Source organism: Pocillopora damicornis, chromosome 12, assembly GCF_964200805.1.
Source record: "Pocillopora damicornis chromosome 12, jaPocDami1.2, whole genome shotgun sequence".
Classification (NCBI taxonomy): domain Eukaryota; kingdom Metazoa; phylum Cnidaria; class Anthozoa; order Scleractinia; family Pocilloporidae; genus Pocillopora; species Pocillopora damicornis.
Genome location: NC_142681.1, coordinates 8,738,792 through 8,760,550, shown reverse-complemented (window position 1 = coordinate 8,760,550; position 21,759 = coordinate 8,738,792). Strand labels below are relative to the sequence as shown.

At 38.6% G+C, this 21,759-nt stretch overlaps 1 protein-coding gene across 6 annotated transcripts in view; it reads left to right on the top strand.

The window, feature by feature from the left end:
* LOC113676135 (uncharacterized) overlaps nucleotides 1-21,759 on the top strand; it is a 116,275-nt gene that overhangs the window by 11,804 nt on the left and 82,712 nt on the right. For 4 of the 6 annotated variants that reach the window (XM_089189857.1, XM_089189856.1, XM_089189853.1 and 1 more), the window contains 23 exons: nucleotides 521-571; nucleotides 1,335-1,409; nucleotides 1,625-1,713; nucleotides 1,959-2,263; nucleotides 2,763-2,890; nucleotides 4,493-4,621; nucleotides 4,908-4,970; nucleotides 5,074-5,235; nucleotides 5,529-5,633; nucleotides 6,150-6,245; nucleotides 6,582-6,707; nucleotides 12,770-12,916; nucleotides 13,131-13,193; nucleotides 13,754-13,845; nucleotides 14,243-14,369; nucleotides 15,199-15,384; nucleotides 15,812-15,937; nucleotides 16,499-16,653; nucleotides 17,195-17,333; nucleotides 17,883-18,185; nucleotides 18,977-19,060; nucleotides 19,532-19,756; nucleotides 20,816-20,956. In XM_089189857.1, the coding sequence (XP_089045983.1) occupies nucleotides 521-571; nucleotides 1,335-1,409; nucleotides 1,625-1,713; nucleotides 1,959-2,263; nucleotides 2,763-2,890; nucleotides 4,493-4,621; nucleotides 4,908-4,970; nucleotides 5,074-5,235; nucleotides 5,529-5,633; nucleotides 6,150-6,245; nucleotides 6,582-6,707; nucleotides 12,770-12,916; nucleotides 13,131-13,193; nucleotides 13,754-13,845; nucleotides 14,243-14,369; nucleotides 15,199-15,384; nucleotides 15,812-15,937; nucleotides 16,499-16,653; nucleotides 17,195-17,333; nucleotides 17,883-18,185; nucleotides 18,977-19,060; nucleotides 19,532-19,756; nucleotides 20,816-20,956 (3,117 nt within the window). Of the gene's footprint in view, nucleotides 1-520; nucleotides 572-1,334; nucleotides 1,410-1,624; nucleotides 1,714-1,958; nucleotides 2,264-2,762; nucleotides 2,891-4,492; nucleotides 4,622-4,907; nucleotides 4,971-5,073; nucleotides 5,236-5,528; nucleotides 5,634-6,149; nucleotides 6,246-6,581; nucleotides 6,708-8,242; nucleotides 9,570-12,769; nucleotides 12,917-13,130; nucleotides 13,194-13,753; nucleotides 13,846-14,242; nucleotides 14,370-15,198; nucleotides 15,385-15,811; nucleotides 15,938-16,498; nucleotides 16,654-17,194; nucleotides 17,334-17,882; nucleotides 18,186-18,976; nucleotides 19,061-19,531; nucleotides 19,757-20,815; nucleotides 20,957-21,759 lie in introns of those variants that run through there. The other 2 variants (XM_089189858.1, XM_089189855.1) reach the window with 1 other exon arrangement.

Genomic DNA, 21,759 nt, shown 5'->3' with positions numbered 1-21,759 from the left:
CTTATTTTAAACCCGACAGGTAAAAATAAATTTTTAAACCGGTAGCGCAATCCTTTTACCTGTCGAATTTTCAAGAAATCCAAGCAATTTTAGGTGGTTATAAAAGGAGATGGTGTAGTCTGATCATCCGGGTGAGTATAGTCCTGAGAAAGACTGTTGTCGATAGTGGTGACTGACGCTTCGACAACCTGAGCGGAAGTCCTCATCATAGTCAAATGAATCTGATGATGACTTCCGCTCAGTCACCACTACCGACAACAGTACTTCTCAGGACGACACTCACCTGAACAATCAGACTGCACTATCGCATGTTACCCCTGGGTTCAAACCATTTGCAATGAAAGGAGAGTACGGAGTCATGGTAAGCTACTCTGATGGTGTGTTTGTTAACTTTGCGTTCTGAACTTTTATATTTGGTAACATGCATTTTTATGCTTCCTTTGCTTTCGAATCATAAGATTAATTTTACAATTTAAAATATAGAAAATAAACATTTTTACGTGTTCCTCTCTATCACCAGGCAACTCTTGTCGACGCTTCACTCGATGACATTGAAGAAAGAATCAAATCAGTAAGTACAGAAGTAACAGCTATCTATGTTTAATCAAAACCATAACAAAATTCTCGAACGTGATTGGTTATCACTAGCCCGATTTCAACACTAATAGGACAGTGTACGCGTCATGCTTGTAATTGGACAGTGTAATAGGACAAAGGGACAGTTAACACGTCATGCCGGTGTAAGTGGACAGAACGCGTCATGTGCGCGCGCTGTTGCCTCGCATTTCGCCGAGTTAACTGTTTTTTTTTATGAAAACGTATAACTGATGTTAAGTTTCGTTCTCAAATTCTGTCATAGATTTGATGAATTGGTAACGGGATATCATGTCGTCCAATTCGGTCTGTAATCATATTCGTGATTAACAAATCAGACTCGCGTATCGCGGTCGTCCGATTTTTGTTCATCACCCGTCTGATTACAGACCGAACTGGACTCCACTCGAACTGGACTCCACTCGAACTGGACTCCACTCGGTCTTATTACTTTTACAAATATGAAATAATTGAGATACTAGGAGCGCCCTGATTGGTCCAAAACCTATCATTTAGTGCACTGGTAAACCTATAGCCTTCGGCACGTGATTTACAAGCTTTTCTTGCGTTCTCCTAACATCCGTATTGGTTATTAAGCTGGTGGTAAACTGGCAAAAAAGGCGGGCTATTGCTTAAATAGTTCACTCCAAGTTTTTGTTCTCCTTCACATGACTGGTTGGCGGGCTATAAGAATATTTTATTAATTGAAACGTGTGTCGTGTTTATTTTGTCCCTTGCAGGAAGAGGAAGTCGGTAATACCATTGATAGCGAGACACGCCGAAAGCACTTCTACCAAATTGAAAAGTCTCTTGTGGTAAGCGCCATCCTTAAGTTGTCTTTTTGCTACACAGGCACTCACACAGGCTGCATTTGGCTAATTTTAGGAAACAGAGGGTGGACGTTTGGATAGCGGGGTCATAATTGTTCCAGGAGGAAGAGATTTTGATATATTTAATATAAAATAATTTGCAATTTCCCTGCATTATTTTGATATAGTCTGGATTGATAATATTTTTTTCATTCCTGCAGATGTTTGAGACGAGTATCAAGCACATGTTATCTGGCGTGGACATTCTTGTCGCCGGCCGCTACTCCAGAGCGGATGAAATAAGAATTAAGTGAGTCTGGGAGACTTTTTACTGAGCGATTCGCACATTTATAAGAAGATTAATGACCTATAGTTTGTTAAGAGGAAATTATACAAATTGTGGCCAACTTTTACCTCAATTAATGTTAAAATATTTTCACGGATATAAGCTGATCACAGAGTGGCAGCATTCCTGGCTTTTGATGCTGAAGAAACCGATTAAAAAGGCTCCAGCCGTGTAGGCCACTTCATGAACACGTTTTCCTTCCTTTTTAGAGTTCTGTCCATTGAAAGGCGCTGGTCTGAGATGAAGGATCGATTGGAAGCTCGTTCCACAAAAGTACTCACTTACCAGACTTATAGCACGACTGACGGCAAGAAAATGAAACTGGAATTACCTGTGGAGAAAACTGTGGTGTCAACGGAGGAAACAACGCCCAGCCTAGAAGACTTGGAAGAGGTCACAACAAGAAGAAAGGTCATAACCATCACAAAGAGGACCTACCGTTCCTCAGGGGGCACCCCCACAGAAACAAGGACAACTGTTGCTCGGATCATGTCCGCAGAGGGTTTAAGTGACGGTAAGAAAGAAATAGAACTCTGTGGTTTTTCTTAAAAACTTTTGCTGTCCTGTTTCTCAATAAGATGTTTTCCACACTTAAAATTATTTCCATTTCTTTTGATTCTGATTGATTCTTCATGATTTATACCCTTGGACGCCAAAGAGTGACTGCCATTTTATTTCTCCTTCCGGTATCGCCCCTGAATCAAACGTCAAAGTCAAAAGAATAAGGGAAATGATCGCTAGCTTAAGAAGCTCTTGATTGTTTGAAAAATTCTCCTTGTTAGTTCCACATGGAATGTATTGATAAAAGTATGGAGAATATGCATACTGATAGCAGGGTGCAAATTGGGTTAATCGACCGTTGGGTTTACTTTTGATCTGGCATGACAACAGTCAATTAAAAAATCTCCTTGCAATTGATTATCAGCGCAAAGAAGTGGTCTTTTGGCGCTTAAGCTATGGAGTAAATAGTTGTTTTGAGTTTGATTCTACCTATAAATGTTGATTTACCCCAGACGGAAGCGACAGTACAACCTCGACCCAGGGCCGCACACGAGTGAGAATGAAGTTTGCAGCACTGGATGGAGCTGGGGATAAATCACAGCGATTGGATGCAATGTTAACTTGGATAAGAGAAACAAAGGTTCGTTAAAAAACTAACTTTGGTCGAAAACTAAATCGTGAGCAGGATTAGCAAGCAATTGATAATAACGTTACTTTTGAGTTTTGGTTTTAAATGAAGTTCATATCTCCTCGGCTATTTTAATCACATATCATTTTTAGCGTGACGTCATTGTGATTTATGCAGTCCGACTGCTGGCCAAAGAATTTTAAACACAGGCTCAATCAGTTCTTAGCGTGTGGAATCCTGCCTCTTGCACCATGTTTTCATTACCGGTATTGAGTTTCGACTTCCCCATGCACTGTTATTTTTAGACATCTTGTCTAAGTTTAAATTGTCGTGGAATTGATTGTGAATCAGTTTCACCATCATGTATAGACCAAAAGCAAAACTTAAGGAGAGGGTTTTCGTTGACTTAGGTATAAAACTCATTTTGAGTTTTAGCAGACTGCCACAGATTCGATCGGAACAAACCAGGATTAGAATTCAGTGATAAATTTAGAAACTTTGTTTCTTCCCCGATCATAACTTAAACTGTGAGAAAATGTTTTTGTTTTCATAGTTTTGTGATTGTGAGAAGTGTTTCTTGTTTTTGTCATCATATGGGCAAAATTTCAAAATGAGACATGGCATAATTTATTGATAAACTCGAGCAAAGTAGAAATAGATATTTCACCTCTTTGTGGTAACCCTCAGTAGGTTGTTTATCTTCATTAAATAACACGTATCTAGCAGGTGGTAACCAGAAACTTCACATTATTTTTCCGTTTTGCATTTATTTGTTGATGTTTATTTGCCGTTCTGGCACAGTCAGAGGCAGGCATAAATTTTTGCAATAAGCTCTCGCTGATATGAAGCGTTACGCAGTTGTCTTTTTTTGCGACAAAAAATTAACTTCGTCAGAAAACTGATACGTGGAACAACGCTCCTAAAATATGGCTCGATTGGATAGAAAAATGTTGTTTCGTAAATATCAGGTATTTAAAATATTGCGTTTTCAAAATGTTCTCCCTCATGTAAAATGTCAGAAAGACATTTTTTGGTGTTATTTAACCTCCCCCATAATAATATTTTCCAAAAATACGAGAAATGTTTTCTAGAAGCTCATTTCTTTACATTGAGCTCTCTGCTGTCTTCTTAAAATTAGGTAAATTAGATGTCAAAATGTCAAGGACTTTCCTGCTAGTTGCTTGAATGATTTATGACAGGTCTTTAACTTCATCCAAGAAGACGTTGCATTAATGTTCTTGTGGACCTGCACTCAATTCTGGCTGTTATTGCCAATTTATGCTCGTTATTGTTTACCTCTGACTTGCAGGTCTAGAAACTGTGAATTCGCACCCATGTTTCAAACTATGTCTTTTTCTCTTGAATTAGGAGGCTCTGAGTCAAACGCGCTTGTAGTTTGAAAGTGTAGTGTTCTTGTCATTACAATCTTCTTTCAGTTCGACTTTTTACTGTGGACTCTGATGGAAGAGCGAGAAACTGAAACAATACTTTCAATAATAGTATTAACATTGCTATTGGCTTCTGCTAAAGATACTAAGTTACACATCCCTTGTTGTAATAGCCTATATGTAGATAGCCATTGACCTCCAATCTCGATGTCTTTTTTTTGCACAGGACGCCATCGAAAAGGAAGACTTTGGTCTGGATTTACCATCGGCACAGAGACACCAACAAAACCATCATGCCCAACACGATGCTGTGCTTGCCTTTAAAGACGAACTGGATAAACTTAAACAACTGGAGGTGAGATTTGTTTTGTGTTACTGACCGGGCGGAAAATGTTGTAAGAATACTGATAAATTAAGGGCGTCGTAACTATGAGGAAAATCGTTACGTGTCGTGGAAAACCAGTGCACTTGTAGTTCCGATACCTGAAGGAGCTAGGTCGGGAGGGAGCTGGGGTCGAGGAGTGCCTTTGAGCGTTGTCTTGGTCAAGGAGTATTGATATGATGATAAGAGGAAGAGAGGATGAAATATCTCATGTGTATCCAGTAGATATCTATTGATATATCATTCTGTTTTGACGCAGGCTGAAGACAGAAGTCTTAGTGAGAAGATCATTGAAATCCACGAAGAATATGCTGCTCTTGTGGTGCGACAGCTTGATCTTACACGCCTACTTTCTCTTTTGTTGTTGATCAGTGCGTCCAAATTCGAATTGTGTATTGATACATTATGAACTCTTTATCTTGCAGAAAAGTTCTGTGAATCGCATTAATTATCTAAAGAGTCTTGTGGAGTTTATGAGCGAAGCCACCAAAGAATTGATCTGGATGAACCAACGGGAAGAGCCCGAGGTCTCTCGTGACTGGTCCATCACAGATCACGACATTGAAGATCTTCAAGCACACAGAGAGGTATTGTAATTATGAGAGGAGCGGGATTGGGGCAGAGTAGGGAATGATGCTGTTGCTTAACCCTTTAACTCCCGGTAGTGATTAACTTGTAACTTCTCCTTATAGTAATCATACATCATCCAGTAAAAAAGTAATGAGAATGCTCAAACTTATCACTGAGAGATTCTTATCTTGATCTAATGCCAAATTCTCCTAACTAATTTACCAGGAAATGTGTAACAGCTAGAGGGGAGAAAAACAATCAGATCATGGGAGTTCAATGGTTAAACTTGTAAAATTTTTTATGCCCTTAGAATCTTGAATTTGATGTTCGAGACAGAGAACCTCACTACAATATGCTGCTTACCAAAGGAGAGAACCTGGTGCAGAGTGGGCACCCTGCGCCAGAACCAATAGAGGTGAGCTTCATTAAGAGAAAAGACGGGGATCGTCACTGGTGGCCCTGTGACGTGAAAGAATAGCGGTGATTAGCGTACTTTTTTCTAGAGAATTGAATGTTTAGCAATTTACAATTCAGCGTTTTAGGGTGATGAGGTGGAGAGGTGTGGGGGCAAATCTTTGTGAGAAGGTTCGAACATGAACGGAGCTACTTATCCCTGCCGGAGTTTGCTTCTTCCCCGAATGGAATGATGGTCTTTTCCCTGGTTACCCCCAAAAATTTCGTCAGCTTTCTCTGAGTTTATTCGTAGACACATCATATTCCCGGAAGGAGCTCCCTGCTTTGGATGCAAAGGGTCTTGCCTAAGAACATAAGGCAGTGACCCGACTATTTCGTACACCCAGACCTCTCGATCCGGAATCCAGCACGTTCGCCATTGTGTTGTTTTCAATTCAGAGGAAATTAATCACGAGAACTAAACAACGGCTTAAAAGTCTAGTAACGAGAGTGTTCGGCTGATATCTTTTCCATGCAGGCGTACCTGAATGCCATGCGCAGTCAGTGGTGGTGGCTTACTCAACTTCTCGTCGCCTTCCAGCAGCACGTGAGAAATGCAGAGATGTACCAACAGGTGTGGTTTATTCTGTACCATAATAATCTGTTCAACCTCTGATGTTAGTCTCTTCCAGCCTTGTGAGATCTTGTATTCTTATCGAGAGTAAACTGACAACATTCCGTTACTTTTCGTCACTCTGCTTGATCTGTATTCTTTCGGTTCAGTATCTCTGCAACTGCGCACCTACCCCTCCCCTAAACCAACAAGAACCCTGACTTGTTATCAGTTGATTATTTTGGGAATAAGGGAGCGGTAGGTGCGCAGTTAATCAGATACTGACATGGATCAGTTTTGAAACGGTTTAAATGCATCTTAAGTTTCCTGCTTTTCCTTTTACTTGATTGCGTGTAGTATTTCCAAGACGCACATACCACAGAGAAAAAGATGATTCAGTTGATCGATCGACTGAACAGTGAATATGACGTACAAAACATATCGTCACGTGACGCAGCCGAGCAAGCTCTGAATAATCTGACGGTGAGTTGTTAATAAACAGCCCAGGTTTCTATGTGTTATTGACTCGGCGTGTGGTGAATATAGCAAGATATTCACATGCCTCGCTTGGGTAGCTAATCAGAACACGTAATTTTCTCTATGCCCAGAGGCGGAGTCAGCGATATCTATATCAAAAAAATGTTGCATTTGCCTGTATCTTTCCTCCGCGTTCCTGGCTCGAATTTTCTCTTACCTGGCATGCTAGGCGAGAAAAAGAAACAACAATTCGATTTGCGTTCTTTTTTTTTTCTGGGCATTCTAACCGCGAGCAGCGACTAAAGCAACTGGGGTGTAGACTCGCTTGACGGGAGACGCTCCATCTGTCTTACAACTTAGTCCTGACTAACGATTCATCAAGAAATAAATCCTGTAATACTCTCCCGTACTCTAGTTACAATCTGGAAGCTACGAAAACAGGAGACCTTCAGGTTTTTTTAAAATTGTTAAAGAAGCTATGGAGGGGTAAAATAATCAAGTTGATAAGGAAATTGATTGTCTGAATGGGGTCTTGACAATCGTGGGGTGTGCAAAGAATCAGTGAGGAAATAAAATGGTCAGTTCATTTTCTGTTACCAGTTAAAAAGTTCATAGAATCAAAATGAGTGGCTCGTGAGTAAAACGATCATACTTCACTTATAAATGTGTTTATCACGATGGCCAACCGCAACTTTTTGTTCCAAGACGGCAATTAAAATTATTACACCCTGAGTCCGCCTTCCACCCATCTTCACAGACAATTATGCAGATTGCATTTTGCATTAATTATTTTCTATAGTTGGTTTTATAAACCTTCCTCTGATTTCTTTAGCAAGCGAATTATCAGAGTAAAGGGGATTTTTCCCGTGTTTATATAGCGCCATCTAAACACGAGGTGGGCTGGGAGAACCTGTGACAGCGGTAAACCGTGCTCAACTACTTTCTTTCAAACACGCATATCCACCAAAGAGAGCGCGCACGTTAAAACCGCTATCGTAGTATCTTGCATCCAGCATGCTCTGTGCGAATGCTTATAGTATCTGTAATCACAAAATGATCGTAAAAGGCAACTCATTGGTTCTATTTTTGATATCGTAGTATTTGCATATAATTTCCGGCACCAGTTGAAAGAATAGTATATCCCGCGAAGAACGTGGGCATAGATGGAAAAACAAAAACCCTCTCGAATACACTCTATTATTGGAAAAAGATGATTTGCTGGTCTGGAATTTATAAGTTGACAGGTGGTTAACAATACCTAGAAGTCTCTAGCTTAAGTGCTGTTGGTCACATCTGACGTGGCGGTAACAGAAGGACAAAACTGTTGCATTAAAATAGCTTTTGTCTTCGTAAAGGTTCACTCGTGTTTAAACAAGTGACTTACGAAATTTGATTGTTGGTTAGTATTCTTAGTAACTACTGTGAACTATCTATTTGCATGATAAACAAAGCCTTTATCCTTTTCCATTTTAACTGTGGTGCATTTCTTAGCTGTTTGCTGCTCATGTATATTCGATTTATGAGAAATTGCATAATAGGCTATTTAGAAAATATCTTTTATTTCCAAAAACTTTTGCAAGTCGACCAGATGGTTTTTGCGCAACATTACGGTAATTCTTGCTTACTCTGACGTTACTTCGCGGTATTTTGAAATGCTCTCGGTGTTTATTTACACCCTTTCCGGTCTCTATTATTGAAATCTGATATTAAAAACAAATTGCGAGTAGTTTAGCATTAAAGTTATTAATATTTAATTTCGATAATTAAAATTCAAAATTTGCCTCTCTTTGTGAGTGTCTGGTTTCGAACTTTACGCGCGCGTATCGGATTTCCTGTCGAGTGTGGAAATAGTTGTTTGGAAGTTATTGCTCCAAGGTCCACTTGCATAACCAGAACAGGAAGCGTATTGATTGTACAGAGGGAATTGACGTCTATCACTGGGAACACTTGTCCACTGATTTTTTTAAAGTTAATTAGTGCAACTGACGGATTGATTTGTGGAGTGAGAACTCGTGACTGATGAATTGGATCCACGCAGGTTCAGTTTACACGTGCAAAGGCACACTTCTCAAACGTCAGATCCAGCCGTCTTTCCGAACAATGACTTATATGCAAACGACAACGACGAAGCTTTAGACGAAACAGATGCCGAAAGTGCTAGACGGCTTAATTTCTTTATCTAAACAGTCCTGGCAAGCTAGCCGTCGCGAAAGTTAAGAAATGTGCGTAGTTTTGCATTGGAATCCCATACCACTTCTCCTGTTCATTTTATTTACATCGGCGGCTGTCGCTTTCGTGGCGTTAATTTCACTTTTGTACTTCATTTACCGATCAAGGAACGAAAACAAATTACATGGACGAAGATCTGCAGCGGTTCCCATAAGAACAGCGCGCTTGTCGCGAGCATCTTTCCATAATTTTCTTCATCCAGTCTCTTTCGTAACTCAAATGATAAAGGGCCCTTGCACTCGTGTTTATTTTGCATTCAGACGAGCATTACACAGCGCGGCTACTGTAGTGAGATGGCGAACTTCACAGCAGCCGATCTTCGATCACGATCAATTAATTCACGACTCTCGCTGGCAAAGGTTTTTAAGAGAAAGAGTTCTCCCTGCCTCGGAGCAGGCAGTCCAGGCGGGAATTCCATTGGAAAACTTCCCGGTTGTCAGACAGTCACAAATGGGAACGATTATCGCATACTCTTTGGAATATATTCGCGATATTTTCGATCGAAAGATCGAAGAAAGAAGTGTTTCTGCACCCAGAGAACGTTATTTGTTGCTTCTGCGCGGACCAAAGACGGAAAGTGAGAAGGATCTAGAGCCAAAGTTTAAAGACGTCGTTACGGATTTGCTTCAACTTAAGCAGGTAAACAGTTTTCCAAGATGTTCATCCAAAAAGACTGTTTTAAGTGTTTTGAACAGGTCGAAACGTGGCGAATGAACTAATATTAGCGACAAACACTGTGCTTAATTTGCATTGTAGAATAGTGTGCTTATGTCTGACTCCAGTTTCCGAAAGCGCTTTTTTTTTTTCTTTTTTATCTCTCGATCTTTTAACTCGTAAATGTTGTTCGAGTGGAATTTTTAAATACTTGATATCGGTCTGACGAAGTGTTCTGAAAGTAAATTGGCCCATTTGCAAGACAAATTTATAGAGTTGTGTTTGGTAGTTTTCCACAGCTGGTTATTTTTAAGCAAAAAACCCCCGACGTGTCTCGCGTGATCAATTTTCGCCTGTTGTTAATTTCATGCGGTGAAGCTTCAGGGGATCGAGGTCGACGTTGCTAGAGCCGCAAGCAGTATTAAATTACAAGTCAAATAAACGTTGAATTTGTGTCAATATTTGGCAAGAATCATACTCACGAAGAAGCTTTCATTGTTTTAAGCCTAGTTCAAGGGAGAATCATGCGCTTCACCTCTCTGTCTTGTTTACAGATCTTTAAGTTTTATTTCTTTCGTTATTTCACTCTCCGATTAACTTATAGTTATATTCTTTGAGAAAATTTGACCTTCCCAGAGGATTATAGTGTATGTCTATTCAAATGTTTTAATTATGGCAAAATACAATTAAGCTCAAAACTTGTGCTGTTGGTAAGCAAAAATTTTGTTATAAATATCATGCCTCTTCTTTCCTGAATGTTTACAGTTGGTTAAAGTAATTTCCAAGGAATAAATATATTTCAGTTTAAATGCATACTTCTGGTGTGAAATTTGTGGACATGCCACCAGTATGAATAAAACTGCCCTTGTTTGCTGTATCAAAATAAATTGAAAATATAGATAAAAACAAAGTAAACTTTAAATTCACGAGGAAACTTTTCAAAGAGTTGTTTTGGCATGACTTGTGTTATCATCTGTTTATTATGCTGTAGCTGTTGACTTTGCTGTACATATCACATAAAAGTTTTGCATCAGATGTCGGCATGAGTTAACTATATTACTATTACAAAGTTGCGGAAGTATTATAAATATAACTGGTTTGGAAATTTACCAAGCTAATACTAGGTTTAACCACAACAAAATTCCTATTCATAATGATAAGGAAACACAAGCCCAGGTGATATTTTTGAAGATGGTCTCAACAGTTCAGTTTCATCCACGAAAATTTCTGCCTAAGTTTTCCTAAGGTGGACACTGTTAGTAAATCTTTCTCTCAAAGTGCACTGCTATGCATTTTGATATTTTTATAGCATATCTTTTTGAAACTCAACATAGTGGAGAGGATTGGTATTGATATCTTATTTGTTTGTTTTAATCAAACTGTGATAGTTAACACACAAATTTACATTTTTTTATAATTTCTTGCCAACAATTTGTGTAGACTACTGTTAGGTTGATTCTGAATCATTTCTTTAGACAATGAATTCTGCACATAATATTACTGGTTCTTTAATGATGCTTTAGACCATATACTTACAGATAGAGCCTTTAATGGCAATCACTCGGCCATTTGACCCTTTACATCCTTACATCAATATACTTCTCCTCAGGAACATTTCTCTTAGCATTTCCTGAGGTGCTGTTTAGGAGAATTTTTTCAACAATGAAGAGCTTTCTCCAGTGTTGATCATCTTGTTTACTCTTTTGACTTTAATGTGTGATGCAGAACAATATTGTGGGGCTAAATTAAATACTAGTCACTCTTAAAGTGTTAACTGTGCACAATCTGCATGATCACTGACAATTATGATAATAGTGGATTACAGATGGTGTCAGACTTGAACAAGAGTGTCAGCATCTCAGTCATTCCCTCCTCCTACCTTCTGTTCATGTTTCATCAGGCATATGTTTCCTCTGTATATCAAAAGTTAATCAGGCATGACTTCAAAAGGAAAGTTCTGTGGTAGGAAAGTTCTGCAATAAGAAAGTTCTGCAATAAGAAAGTTCTGCAATAAGAAAGTTCTGCTCAATTATTATATTACCTATTGTCATTTTGAAGATAATTCCACAAAGAATGTTATCTCATAAGTAGAAGAACAGCTTTTCCTTTTGCACTTTTAACATAACCAAGTTTTATCAGATTTCTTTCCACATGTTAGATTTCATCAGAATATTTGATCATACCAGAATATTTGATCACTCCAGAATATTTGATCATACAAGAATGTTTGATCATATAAGAATATTTGATCATGTCAGATTAATGACTGAGGGGGTGGAGTGCCATAGATGACAATCAGCAATATAATCCAGTCCCCTTATTACTGGCCCTAGTTTGTTGTCTGTCAATAACTGATTTATTGCTTTTCTTGCCTTAATCTCACACATTCACCTCAGTATTTCTTTGTTAGTATTTTTCCTTGCAGTTTTATTTGATCCTGAGTGATGTTACCTTTCATCTTTTCACTTGTAATGCTGGTTCTGAGAATTAAGTTCCACCTAAAGATATCTACACTGTTTAGTCTATTTTACGATAAGCTTTTATTAGCCAACTGTTTAATTAAGAGTACAAAGAATGTGCAAATCAAGTACAAATATCTGGACTACAAATCACTTCTCTATTGCTTTGCTCTTCCTATCTTAGGAGAAATGCATATGAAGTAAATTAATTGAATGATTAAAAAAGAAAAACTCATTAGACATTTTGGTGTATGGTATTGCAGAATATTTTACATGTTGGTTGTATTTTGACGAGCTACTACTACTACTAGAGAAGGGGTCCTGCTATGAAGGTTCTAAGTCTATAACCTCCTCAGTTGTCCAGACAAAGTGACAATCTTAATGACAAAATAACCTGGTGTGCCCTTAAATGTAAGGTGTTAATTTAAAACAGGTGTCTCAACTGGAAAATCCTACTCAAAGCAGTGGTATACCTCTTCAGTCAACTTTGCCTGTGACAACTCATTGATCACAGGATTCTATAGCATGTTCCAAAATGTGACAGTATTGTCATGTTTTATGCAACAAGTTACCATGCAAATTGATTGTGCTAAGATCCTTCAATTTTTTTTTATTTTCCTCAGGGTTTCCTTAGGTCTTTATTAAATGTACAGTTATTGGAAGAGGTTACACAATCTCAATCTGTTCTTTCAGGATGTTGAGAAACATTTTGTTAATTTTTTGTAGGAAATGAAGCAAGAACTTGTTGACTTCAAAGATGTTGTTAGCTCATTGCAACTTCTGAGTAAAAAGGTAGTTCCCCTGCCACAAAGAAAATCCAAATTGAAGGGCAAAGTTTTGGTTGATCCAGTGTGCAGTTACAAGAATATGCAGGTAAGAATGGCGGGCACTTTTTGATGCAGTGATTGGAATTTGTGACTTCTGTTTGAAGTTCCTAACCTAAGTTCTACACAGCTGGGTTATTAAGTATTTTTCTCAAACACTTACTATTTGGTGATAAACTTGATTTTGTCAGAAATTTGGGATTTCTTTTGCCATTAGATGGCCTATTATTAACACATGGTGTGCTATTTAATTTGCTTTTCAGAATGTTGTCAACAAAGGTGAAGAATGTCTACTCCTGGATAATTCTGAACATCATTCTTGGAAAGTATGTATTATTGCTGAAATAACTACTTTGAGTTAAATCTAAAGCAGTGATCAAGATCTTCTGAGAACCAACATACAAACAGTAAAACACAGACAAGTTGTGTGGCTGACTAATCAGCAATCAAAGTATGTAGACAGAAAGAGAAACCAACAAACAATCAATGATCAATAGGTAAATAAACAAGAGGGACACATTGTTCGCAGACAGATGTACAGGCAGCAGGATTGTCATTAGAAGGCGGTCAGAGGCAGAAACCTGCTGGCTACCTTGTGAATTTTACTCAAAACAGAAAAGAAGTAAATTTAACTGATTGTAACATCACTGTCTGGCTAAAAAATGTGGAGCATGCCCCTCAACCCCTCAAAGAAAGGTGCACTGCAAATGCTTGGCAAGCACAATTCAATTCAGCTGTCTACTAAGTTCAGATTGTGCATCTTTTACATTTTCTAATGACTACCCTGAACAGACAGACAGACAAGACAAATAAGGCATGTAGATAAAAACAGATGGATCACCATATCTGTTCTTTTTTTAATGAAAATTGTTGTACTCTTTGACAGATTACAAATGCCAGCAGTAGACAGTGTGAAGTTCCATCCGTATGTTTTGTTATTCCTGCTCCAGATGTGGAAGCTACAGAATTTTCCACCAGGTAATGGTCACATATTTTAACATTCAACATAGAAAAACTTGGATTTTGCATGTGCTCTGTTTGGTAAGGAAGAACGTCTTGTATTGAGATGTAAAATATAGAAAGGTTATGGTCACAGCCACATTCATTCATGCGGACTCTTTGTGTCAGATCAGAAAATATTACCTTCTGACTAACCAAGCGTTTGACCTGTAGAAAGAAATATTTCTGTATCAACCTGATGGTGGTGGTCTGTACAAATTGTCTGAGAGGAAATTATAAAAAAATATATCACAATTTAATTAAAACAGACAAATAAGATATCAATAATTCAATCTCATTTATCACTTTTGGCAACCTTTAAAGATAGGTTTTTCTCCAGTACTGTTACAGTATTATTTTTTTTCTATTTCACCAGGTTAGAAATTCAGTATAAACATTTACTGACATTGTGGAGAACAAGACACTGGAATTTAAAGCAAGCCCTAAGCAAAGAACAAGTTTTTACGCAAGTGAAGATCATAAAATCCACTTCTCCTGAGAAGGTTAGTTGGTACAGTTTCTTGCTAGAAGGGATAACAAAGTTGGTGCAGGTATCATGAGCAGTGAAGGATAGGAGACTGGGACTTAGGCTCTAAGGATGATGGGTAGCGATGATCCACTCTCCTGGAACTTCACCCTACTTAGGGCTGAGTTGACATTTTCCCTATTAACCCCTTTACATAGTCACATCAATATGCATATTCTCCATATTGTTCTCTGTACATTTGCGAAGGTGATGACAAAGAGAATTTGTTTAACAATCAAGAGCTTGTTTAGTCGGTGATCATTTCCTTTATTCTCATGACCCTATTGTTTGATTCAGGGGTGATATTGTTGGGAGAAATTAGATGCTGGTCACTTTTAGGAATTAAAGGACTAACACCAATCCTGGGTTAATTGCACGCAAGAATTTAATCTTGCCTTGGTAGTAAAACGTGGATCAAAGCTGATCAAATTTTGTAAAACTCCGGCTACAGTGTGAATGGATAATATTCACAGATCGCTTGTTAAAAATTTAGGTGTTTAGCTTGCCTATCACGCTGGATTCCCTTTCATTGCACTGAAAAATAAAGTTTGTACCTGAGCTGGTAACACAATCGGGGTTAGTATCATTGTTTTTTTTTTGGGTGCACTACTTGGCTATCAGTTTTTTCCCCATGATGATTCCACTTTTTACTATAGGTATGTTCTGAACCTTTTGTTTCTAAGTGCTACATGACTTGGTACTAGTCAGATTTTCTTGAAAACTCAGATTTCAAACAGATACCAGAATATGAAGGTGTTCGATAAAAGTGTTTGCGTAAAAATCAGTGATCATTTCATTCTTTTCAGGGTAAGATACCACTTCTGACTGGATCAAAAGATGTGGAACAACTATGGAAAGAAATCCAAATGCCTGATGACCAGGAAATAGCTGGCATCACAGAACGGCTAGAACCAGCTTCTGTGTCATTGAATGAACATGCTATAGAACCCGAGACCATGTTTGAAACACAAACGGTGCCAACGCTTGACAAGGTGAAGTGAATGAAACAATAATTTTTCACTTTCAGAAGTTCTTCTTGGAGCAATTTCAATACTATGTGGAGAGAAATCCGAGATTGTCTTTCGATTGGCTTTTTTTCGTTCTGTGATTGGTCAACAGATTTCGCTCCACTCTCTCAACCAATCAGATGCAACACTAAAACCAATCACGACTTGGTCGCGTTTTCCCGCGCCTTAGGCAATTTGGTCAGTTTTACTTTGAGTTGGCATAGGTTTTTCAGGGTATTTTCCTTCTGATTGGCCTTTTAGATTACTTTGCTCTTCGTTTTACGACACTCAATCGAAAAGCACTCTAAACTTCTTTTGAACAAGTAAAACACATAAATCACTCACCAAAAAAAACACACACTACACACAACTTATTAAAGTTATTTAAATTTTGGATTTTTTTACCTTTCAGCAAAGTGCTCAGAGCACACTAAATGATCTTCTCGCGTGGGTGAACAGATCTGAAGAGGTCTTGAAAACAAAGTCACTTGAGACGCTAAACCAAAGAAGCCTTTCCAGCACACTTCAGCAAGTTGAGGTGATTAAGTCTTTACTTGTACAGTGTGGATATATTGTTACGCAAACATGTGATGAAAATGCACAAAATCATCTACCAGTTATTGAAGCAATAGACCGCTCTTCCTATCGATTTACTGGTGTAATAACCCACACGGGATGTTGAGAGAATTTGAGAAAAGTTTGTGAATCTGGCTCGTGATTTTCAAACTTTTGGAGTGTTCTCCCTACATCCCAAAATTTTCTATAGAAAACCTGCGTGGTATAGTTTGCTGTGAGATGAGGTTTCACAATTTTTATGGTTAGATGTGAGCAGCGGCAAACTATCACTGCTTTCTTTTCCGTATACATTCATTGGTGCGTTTGATTATCATAAATACAAGTAATGGATTTCAAAACGCATCAATTACAATCAATCACACTGAACCAATGAGCTGCACGTATATGAGCTCGAAGACATTCAACCTCATTGTCTGTATCGATAAGCAAACTTTAGATCGTTTATTCATCATGTGACATCTTTTACATCACGTAATTTTTTTTTCGCTCCCTGACAATCATGGTGTACTTTGTTGCATTTTAGAAATTGCAAGAGGAGCAGAAACAGAGAACACCGCAGTACGACTCCCTCACACAATCCGTGGTGACTCAGATGGATCCTCAACTACAGAGCAAATTAGGTTTACTGTCAGAAAAATGGAGAAATGTTAAGAAAGAAGCTAACGGTTGGCACAAAATGTGAGTTGAGGCTGAATCAATTCTTAAACGCGTACTCTTCTGGCGAAATTCCTTTATGCTAATGCGTGTTCCAGGAAGCGTTTGGACCCTGAAACGAGTTGCTCAAAATCCTATTGACACTAATTCAGGGTTGACTCCAAAATAACGATAACATATTAATGAGGGATTTCTGTACAGAAAAATAAGTACTTCTGTGAATCCATACCATGGCCTTCCTGTAGCCTGGTGTTCTTTTACTTTGGATCTCTCGAGTTCTGGCAATCCCGTAATAACGTTCATCCTTGGGGCAATTCTCAATAGTGTCGAAAGTAATTCAGGATTGCTTCTTTTTTTTTTTTCTTCTATAATTTGGTCCGTGATTGGTCCAGAGAACCCGCGCCTCTCTCTCAACCAATCAGATGCAAAACTAAATTGTCACGTCTGAGCTCTCCTAAGCCTCCACTGAACGCGCTTAGCCGTCGAGTTAACGTTAGTAGCTTTTCTTGCCCTAGTAGAACTTATATTACCTATTTGTGCGATCGCACTCTTTTCCAATCGACAGGCTTGTGTTTTTGCTGAACATTGCTGAACTGGTAACAGATCTTGAAAACAGTTTGCGACGTGTTGAAGTGATCCTCATTCAACAGCCGGGACTTACTGCTAACTTGAAAGACATTCAGCATCAGACAAAAGTGATACAGGTAACCAGAAATAACAAGACTGTAATTTCTATCTTTTTATGTTCATTTTTGTTTTTTTCTCTCTCCCTCTTTTCTTTCTTTTTCTTTTTTTTGAGAAAAAGGAGTTAAGAAAACTTAATGTAACTTCAATTATTTCGTGGCAAGGTAGTCTTTTGGTAAATCCAGTCGTTCTGATTGGTTTTTACTTCGTCAAAATTTTGTCATACGAAGCGTATCCACGGAAACGGTCATAAGCCGCCTATTTTTTTTCTCGAAAGCTGGAAAATTAAACATAACCAGTTTGGTCCGAGTGCCATACAATAAACTACCAACTAACCTTGCTTGCTTGAGTTGTACTGAGGAATATCGGCCCTCAGTTGTTTCTGCTCGCACTTTGCTGCGCCTGGTATGCACTACCACAACTTCGCGCCAATATTCCCCAGTGCGCCAGTGCGGCTCGCAGGTTCGTTTACTGAAAAGTGAATGAATGAATGAATAAATAAATAAATAAATTAATAAATTGATAAATGTTTAAACCCTTCTTTTTCTTTTTTATTTCTTGATCTATAGGAAATACTCCAGACCGAAATAGAACCGAGGAAGGACAAAACGGACGACATTCGAAGATCGCTGCCCGACCTCAAGGAATTTGATAAGGCTAGAGTCCAGGCTGTTCTCGAGAGATGGGAAGCAGCTCGGAACGAGATTGATAATCGTCTTGGGGGCCTGGTGAAAGCTGAACACAAACTGGAGCAGTTTCAAGCTGGGTTGCAAAATGAATTGGACTGGTTGAAGAGAGTCGAGGAAAAAGTCCAAGACCGGGGCTGGAATACCGACCCTAGTAATGCTGAAAGTGTTATGGAGGAATTCACAGTGAGTCTAAAATGCTTATTATGCGCCTGAAGGCATGAAAATAATTAAGTTGCAAGGTAGAGCAGATTTCAATTGAGCTTCGAAGAGCCAAAACCAAAGTTGTCACTACTACCAATCAATAAAAAAGGTTAACATCTTTATTAACCAATGGGAACTCAAAGTAAACACAGGCAACCTGCTGGAAAACCCTAAGCAAAGTTGGGATTGGTTTTAGTTTTCCATCTGATTGGTTGAGAGAGTAGTGCGAATTTCTTTCTGGACCAATCACAGAGTGAAGGGAAATAAAATCATAGCAATCCTGGAACACTTTTCGACACTCAATTGCAATTGTCTTTTAGTTCGTATGAATAATTCATTATCGTTTTGAAAAACTTTCAATCTTCCTTCTTACGATTTGCTAGAAAACTTGTGGCCATTTACTATGTTCATATTCCAGCGACTGAGTAACTTTTTAACACTGAACCTTCCAAGATCTGATCAAACAAGTAATTCTTCCTCGTAGGTGATACTGTATATACGTTTCATCAAAATAACACCCCTAGCTGATAGCAGTTCTTTTTAACATCGCTTGTTTGCTGGATGATCTATCGGACTATCGAGGAGAATTTACATTTTATCAATTCCTGGTGTAAAAAAGTTAGATGAACACAATATCCGTCAATTAGGAGATCTTTGCTGAGGGATGAATGCCTTTGCAACTTTTGTTCATGATGCAGTTCTTTTTGCTTACAAAGCTATGGCTGGAAACAAAGCAGAAAACTGAATCGAGATTTTCAAATTTGTTGTTTTAGTCTCTCTACACGGATATCCGAAGCCAGCAAGTACCAATCAAAACTCTCTGTACTGTTGGACATGAGTACACAGACGAATCACAGGTGAGCGGGGACTTGGGTCAGATTAGTACCCAATCTCTATTATTTGGTTTGAGATGAAAGGAGACTGGCTAGTCCTCTTTCATTTAGCTTGAATTATACGAAGCCCGTCTTCACTCTATGATCAAATCTGAACACGAATTCAAATGAGAAATTATCAGGAGAATTCTGGAGCCCATGTCGGAATATTACAAGTTTGAGAGGGAGTTTTACTTCCTAGTTACTTTAATTGTTTAATTCCCATGATCTGATTATTAATTCTCCCCTCTGGCTGCTACACATTTCCTTGTAAATTAGTCACAAGAATTTGGTGTTAGATCAAGATAAGAACTTCCACCTGATAAGTTTGAATATTCTCATCGCCTGTTTGCTCGTTAATGTATAGATGTGAAAGGGAGAAATTACATGTTAATCACTTCTGAGAATTAGAGGAGTATAGCTTAGTACTAAGCTCTTTTTGGTGTTTTTTGCTAGATGTGGGAAAAGAACCTTGAGGACTATCGTCACAGCCTGCATCACCTTCCAGAGTCCCGAGAAGCTGTCAACCCCCTCCTGGAAAGTGCGCAGAAGGGCCGAGAGGAAATAATATCATCCCTGATGAGTATGAATGCCCGATACGAAAAACTCTTGAATGAAGTGCAGCTTGCCATGGAGAACCTTGTGGAGACCTTGAAAAGACACGGAAAAGAACACAAAGAAGTGAGTCGGTGCCTTTCGCAAATTAATCCTACTCTTTACCTCACAATTGACCTTACAAAATGCACGACTTTTATTGCCCGATTATCTTAATGAATATTTACTTTATTTACTCTAACTCTGCACCGTCAGTAGATTGTGACAAGTTGAGGTTGTTCTTCAGGAGGTATTTATCTTTGACACCTCAACAGACTGCGCCGCTAATGGTTCATAACCACTTGTTTCTTTTAACGCCTCTCTTAAATGCGGCTTGACTGCGTTTAAAATGCCGCGTTTGGATTAATCCATGGCGACACCGTTTGGTTTGCTATGATTAGCCTAACGAGAGCCTTAGGCGTTCTTTCACAGTTGTAATTTTTCTCCAAATTGCAGGTTTCTTTCTCTAAAAGTTATGGCATTGTTTGACACTCTACTTGTGGCAGAAGTCGACTCGCACAAAAAATCGGATACGACATTTAGCCTTAACTGTGAGCGGTTCACGAAAGCTCGAGCTGCCAAGAATCTAAAAAAGACCCTTCGTTTTCTGCTTTGTCCAAGCATTTGCTGATTTTTTTGTATTAGAACTTTTTTTTTTGTCTGTCTCCTCTTCTTCCATTATCGTAATGGGATAAGCTCACCATGCGTTCCAGTTTTTGAAATATTCGGTAACAAAAAGTAATCTTTTACAAGGGAAACACATTTGTAAGTGTTACATATCTGTACATCTGTATTTAGTTTCTTGAAAGAAAGCGTCGTTGTTAAATAACATATTGGTATCCAGAATTTTACAAAGTTCGTCATTCGAAACATGACAAACCTGAACATGTGATCACCCTTTTAAATGATTAGGGTAATTTTTAATGCGATTATAAATTTTTTCGTTGCTATACTGGTTAACCATTGTGCGCGCATTAATCTCATTTATTTTTCGTATTGTTTTAATGTGAATGGTATTTTGGATTAAATCAAAATCGCACATTGTCGTGACAACTGGCATTGTTAGGTTCACTGCGCGACGGTCACCCAACATTGGCGTGACGTTCAGTCATACCTTTTTGTGACGTTCGCTTTGTACTTGTTCAGGTTGAAGAGGCCTGCTTACAGTGGTGCACCTCGATACAGCACTTACTTGACTGGCTATCCGACACAGAGAAAATCCTGCTGACGCAATCAGCCTCCCCCGCAGATGTCAAACAATTAGAAGAGCAAATTGAAGAACAGAAGGTAAGATCAACATGATAATGATAGATCACAGGGAAATCGTGTCCTTTAAAGAGGATAAGTGGCAATAAATTTAAAACTTTCTTAAGTTAACTCTTGTAAGTGTAAGATAGAGAGAAGTCTCTTGGTTAGGATCCTCGGCTCTGGTCAATATGTGTCCGTGGCCAGTTTGACTCTCCTTGTTCCATTTGGGTTATCATTGCCTTTCCTTTGTTTTCCTGTCTTACTTACTTAGTGATCGAATTTGATGGGGTATGAAAAGGCTTATGAAAGAGCTAACAGTTTGTGTGTAAAACGTTGAATAGCGCTCTTGTTTAATGGAAAGATCCTGGATTTTGGACTTCGGAAAGACCGCCTTGGCATAGTACTACACTGAACAATTTACGCGAAGGACTGTCATTTGATTTGCGTAATAGCGAGGTCCAGGACAAGTTCTAGCATCTAGTGACAGTGACGTGATGACGGGTTTTTTACCCCAGCGCTTAATGAGTGTCTCTTTTGAGAATAGTTTCTTAAACAACGTAAATTATAGAATCAATTTTTAACGGGGAAGATCTCATTTTCAAAATACTCTCGCTAGATAAAAGGGTAATTACGCCAAAACTCAAGTGCTCTTAGATTTTCGCCATCAGCTTTTGAACAGTGGAAGTCTTACAGATTTATTTGCACCTTTGGCGTGGGACTTTGCCCCTGTTTTGAGAGCCACTGGGCCGAAGGTCAGAGTCAAATTTGGCGGTAAATGGACTGGTCCCATAGTGCTACACTACGCATTGTACTTGGCTTGCTTTCATTTGATTGGCTGCACA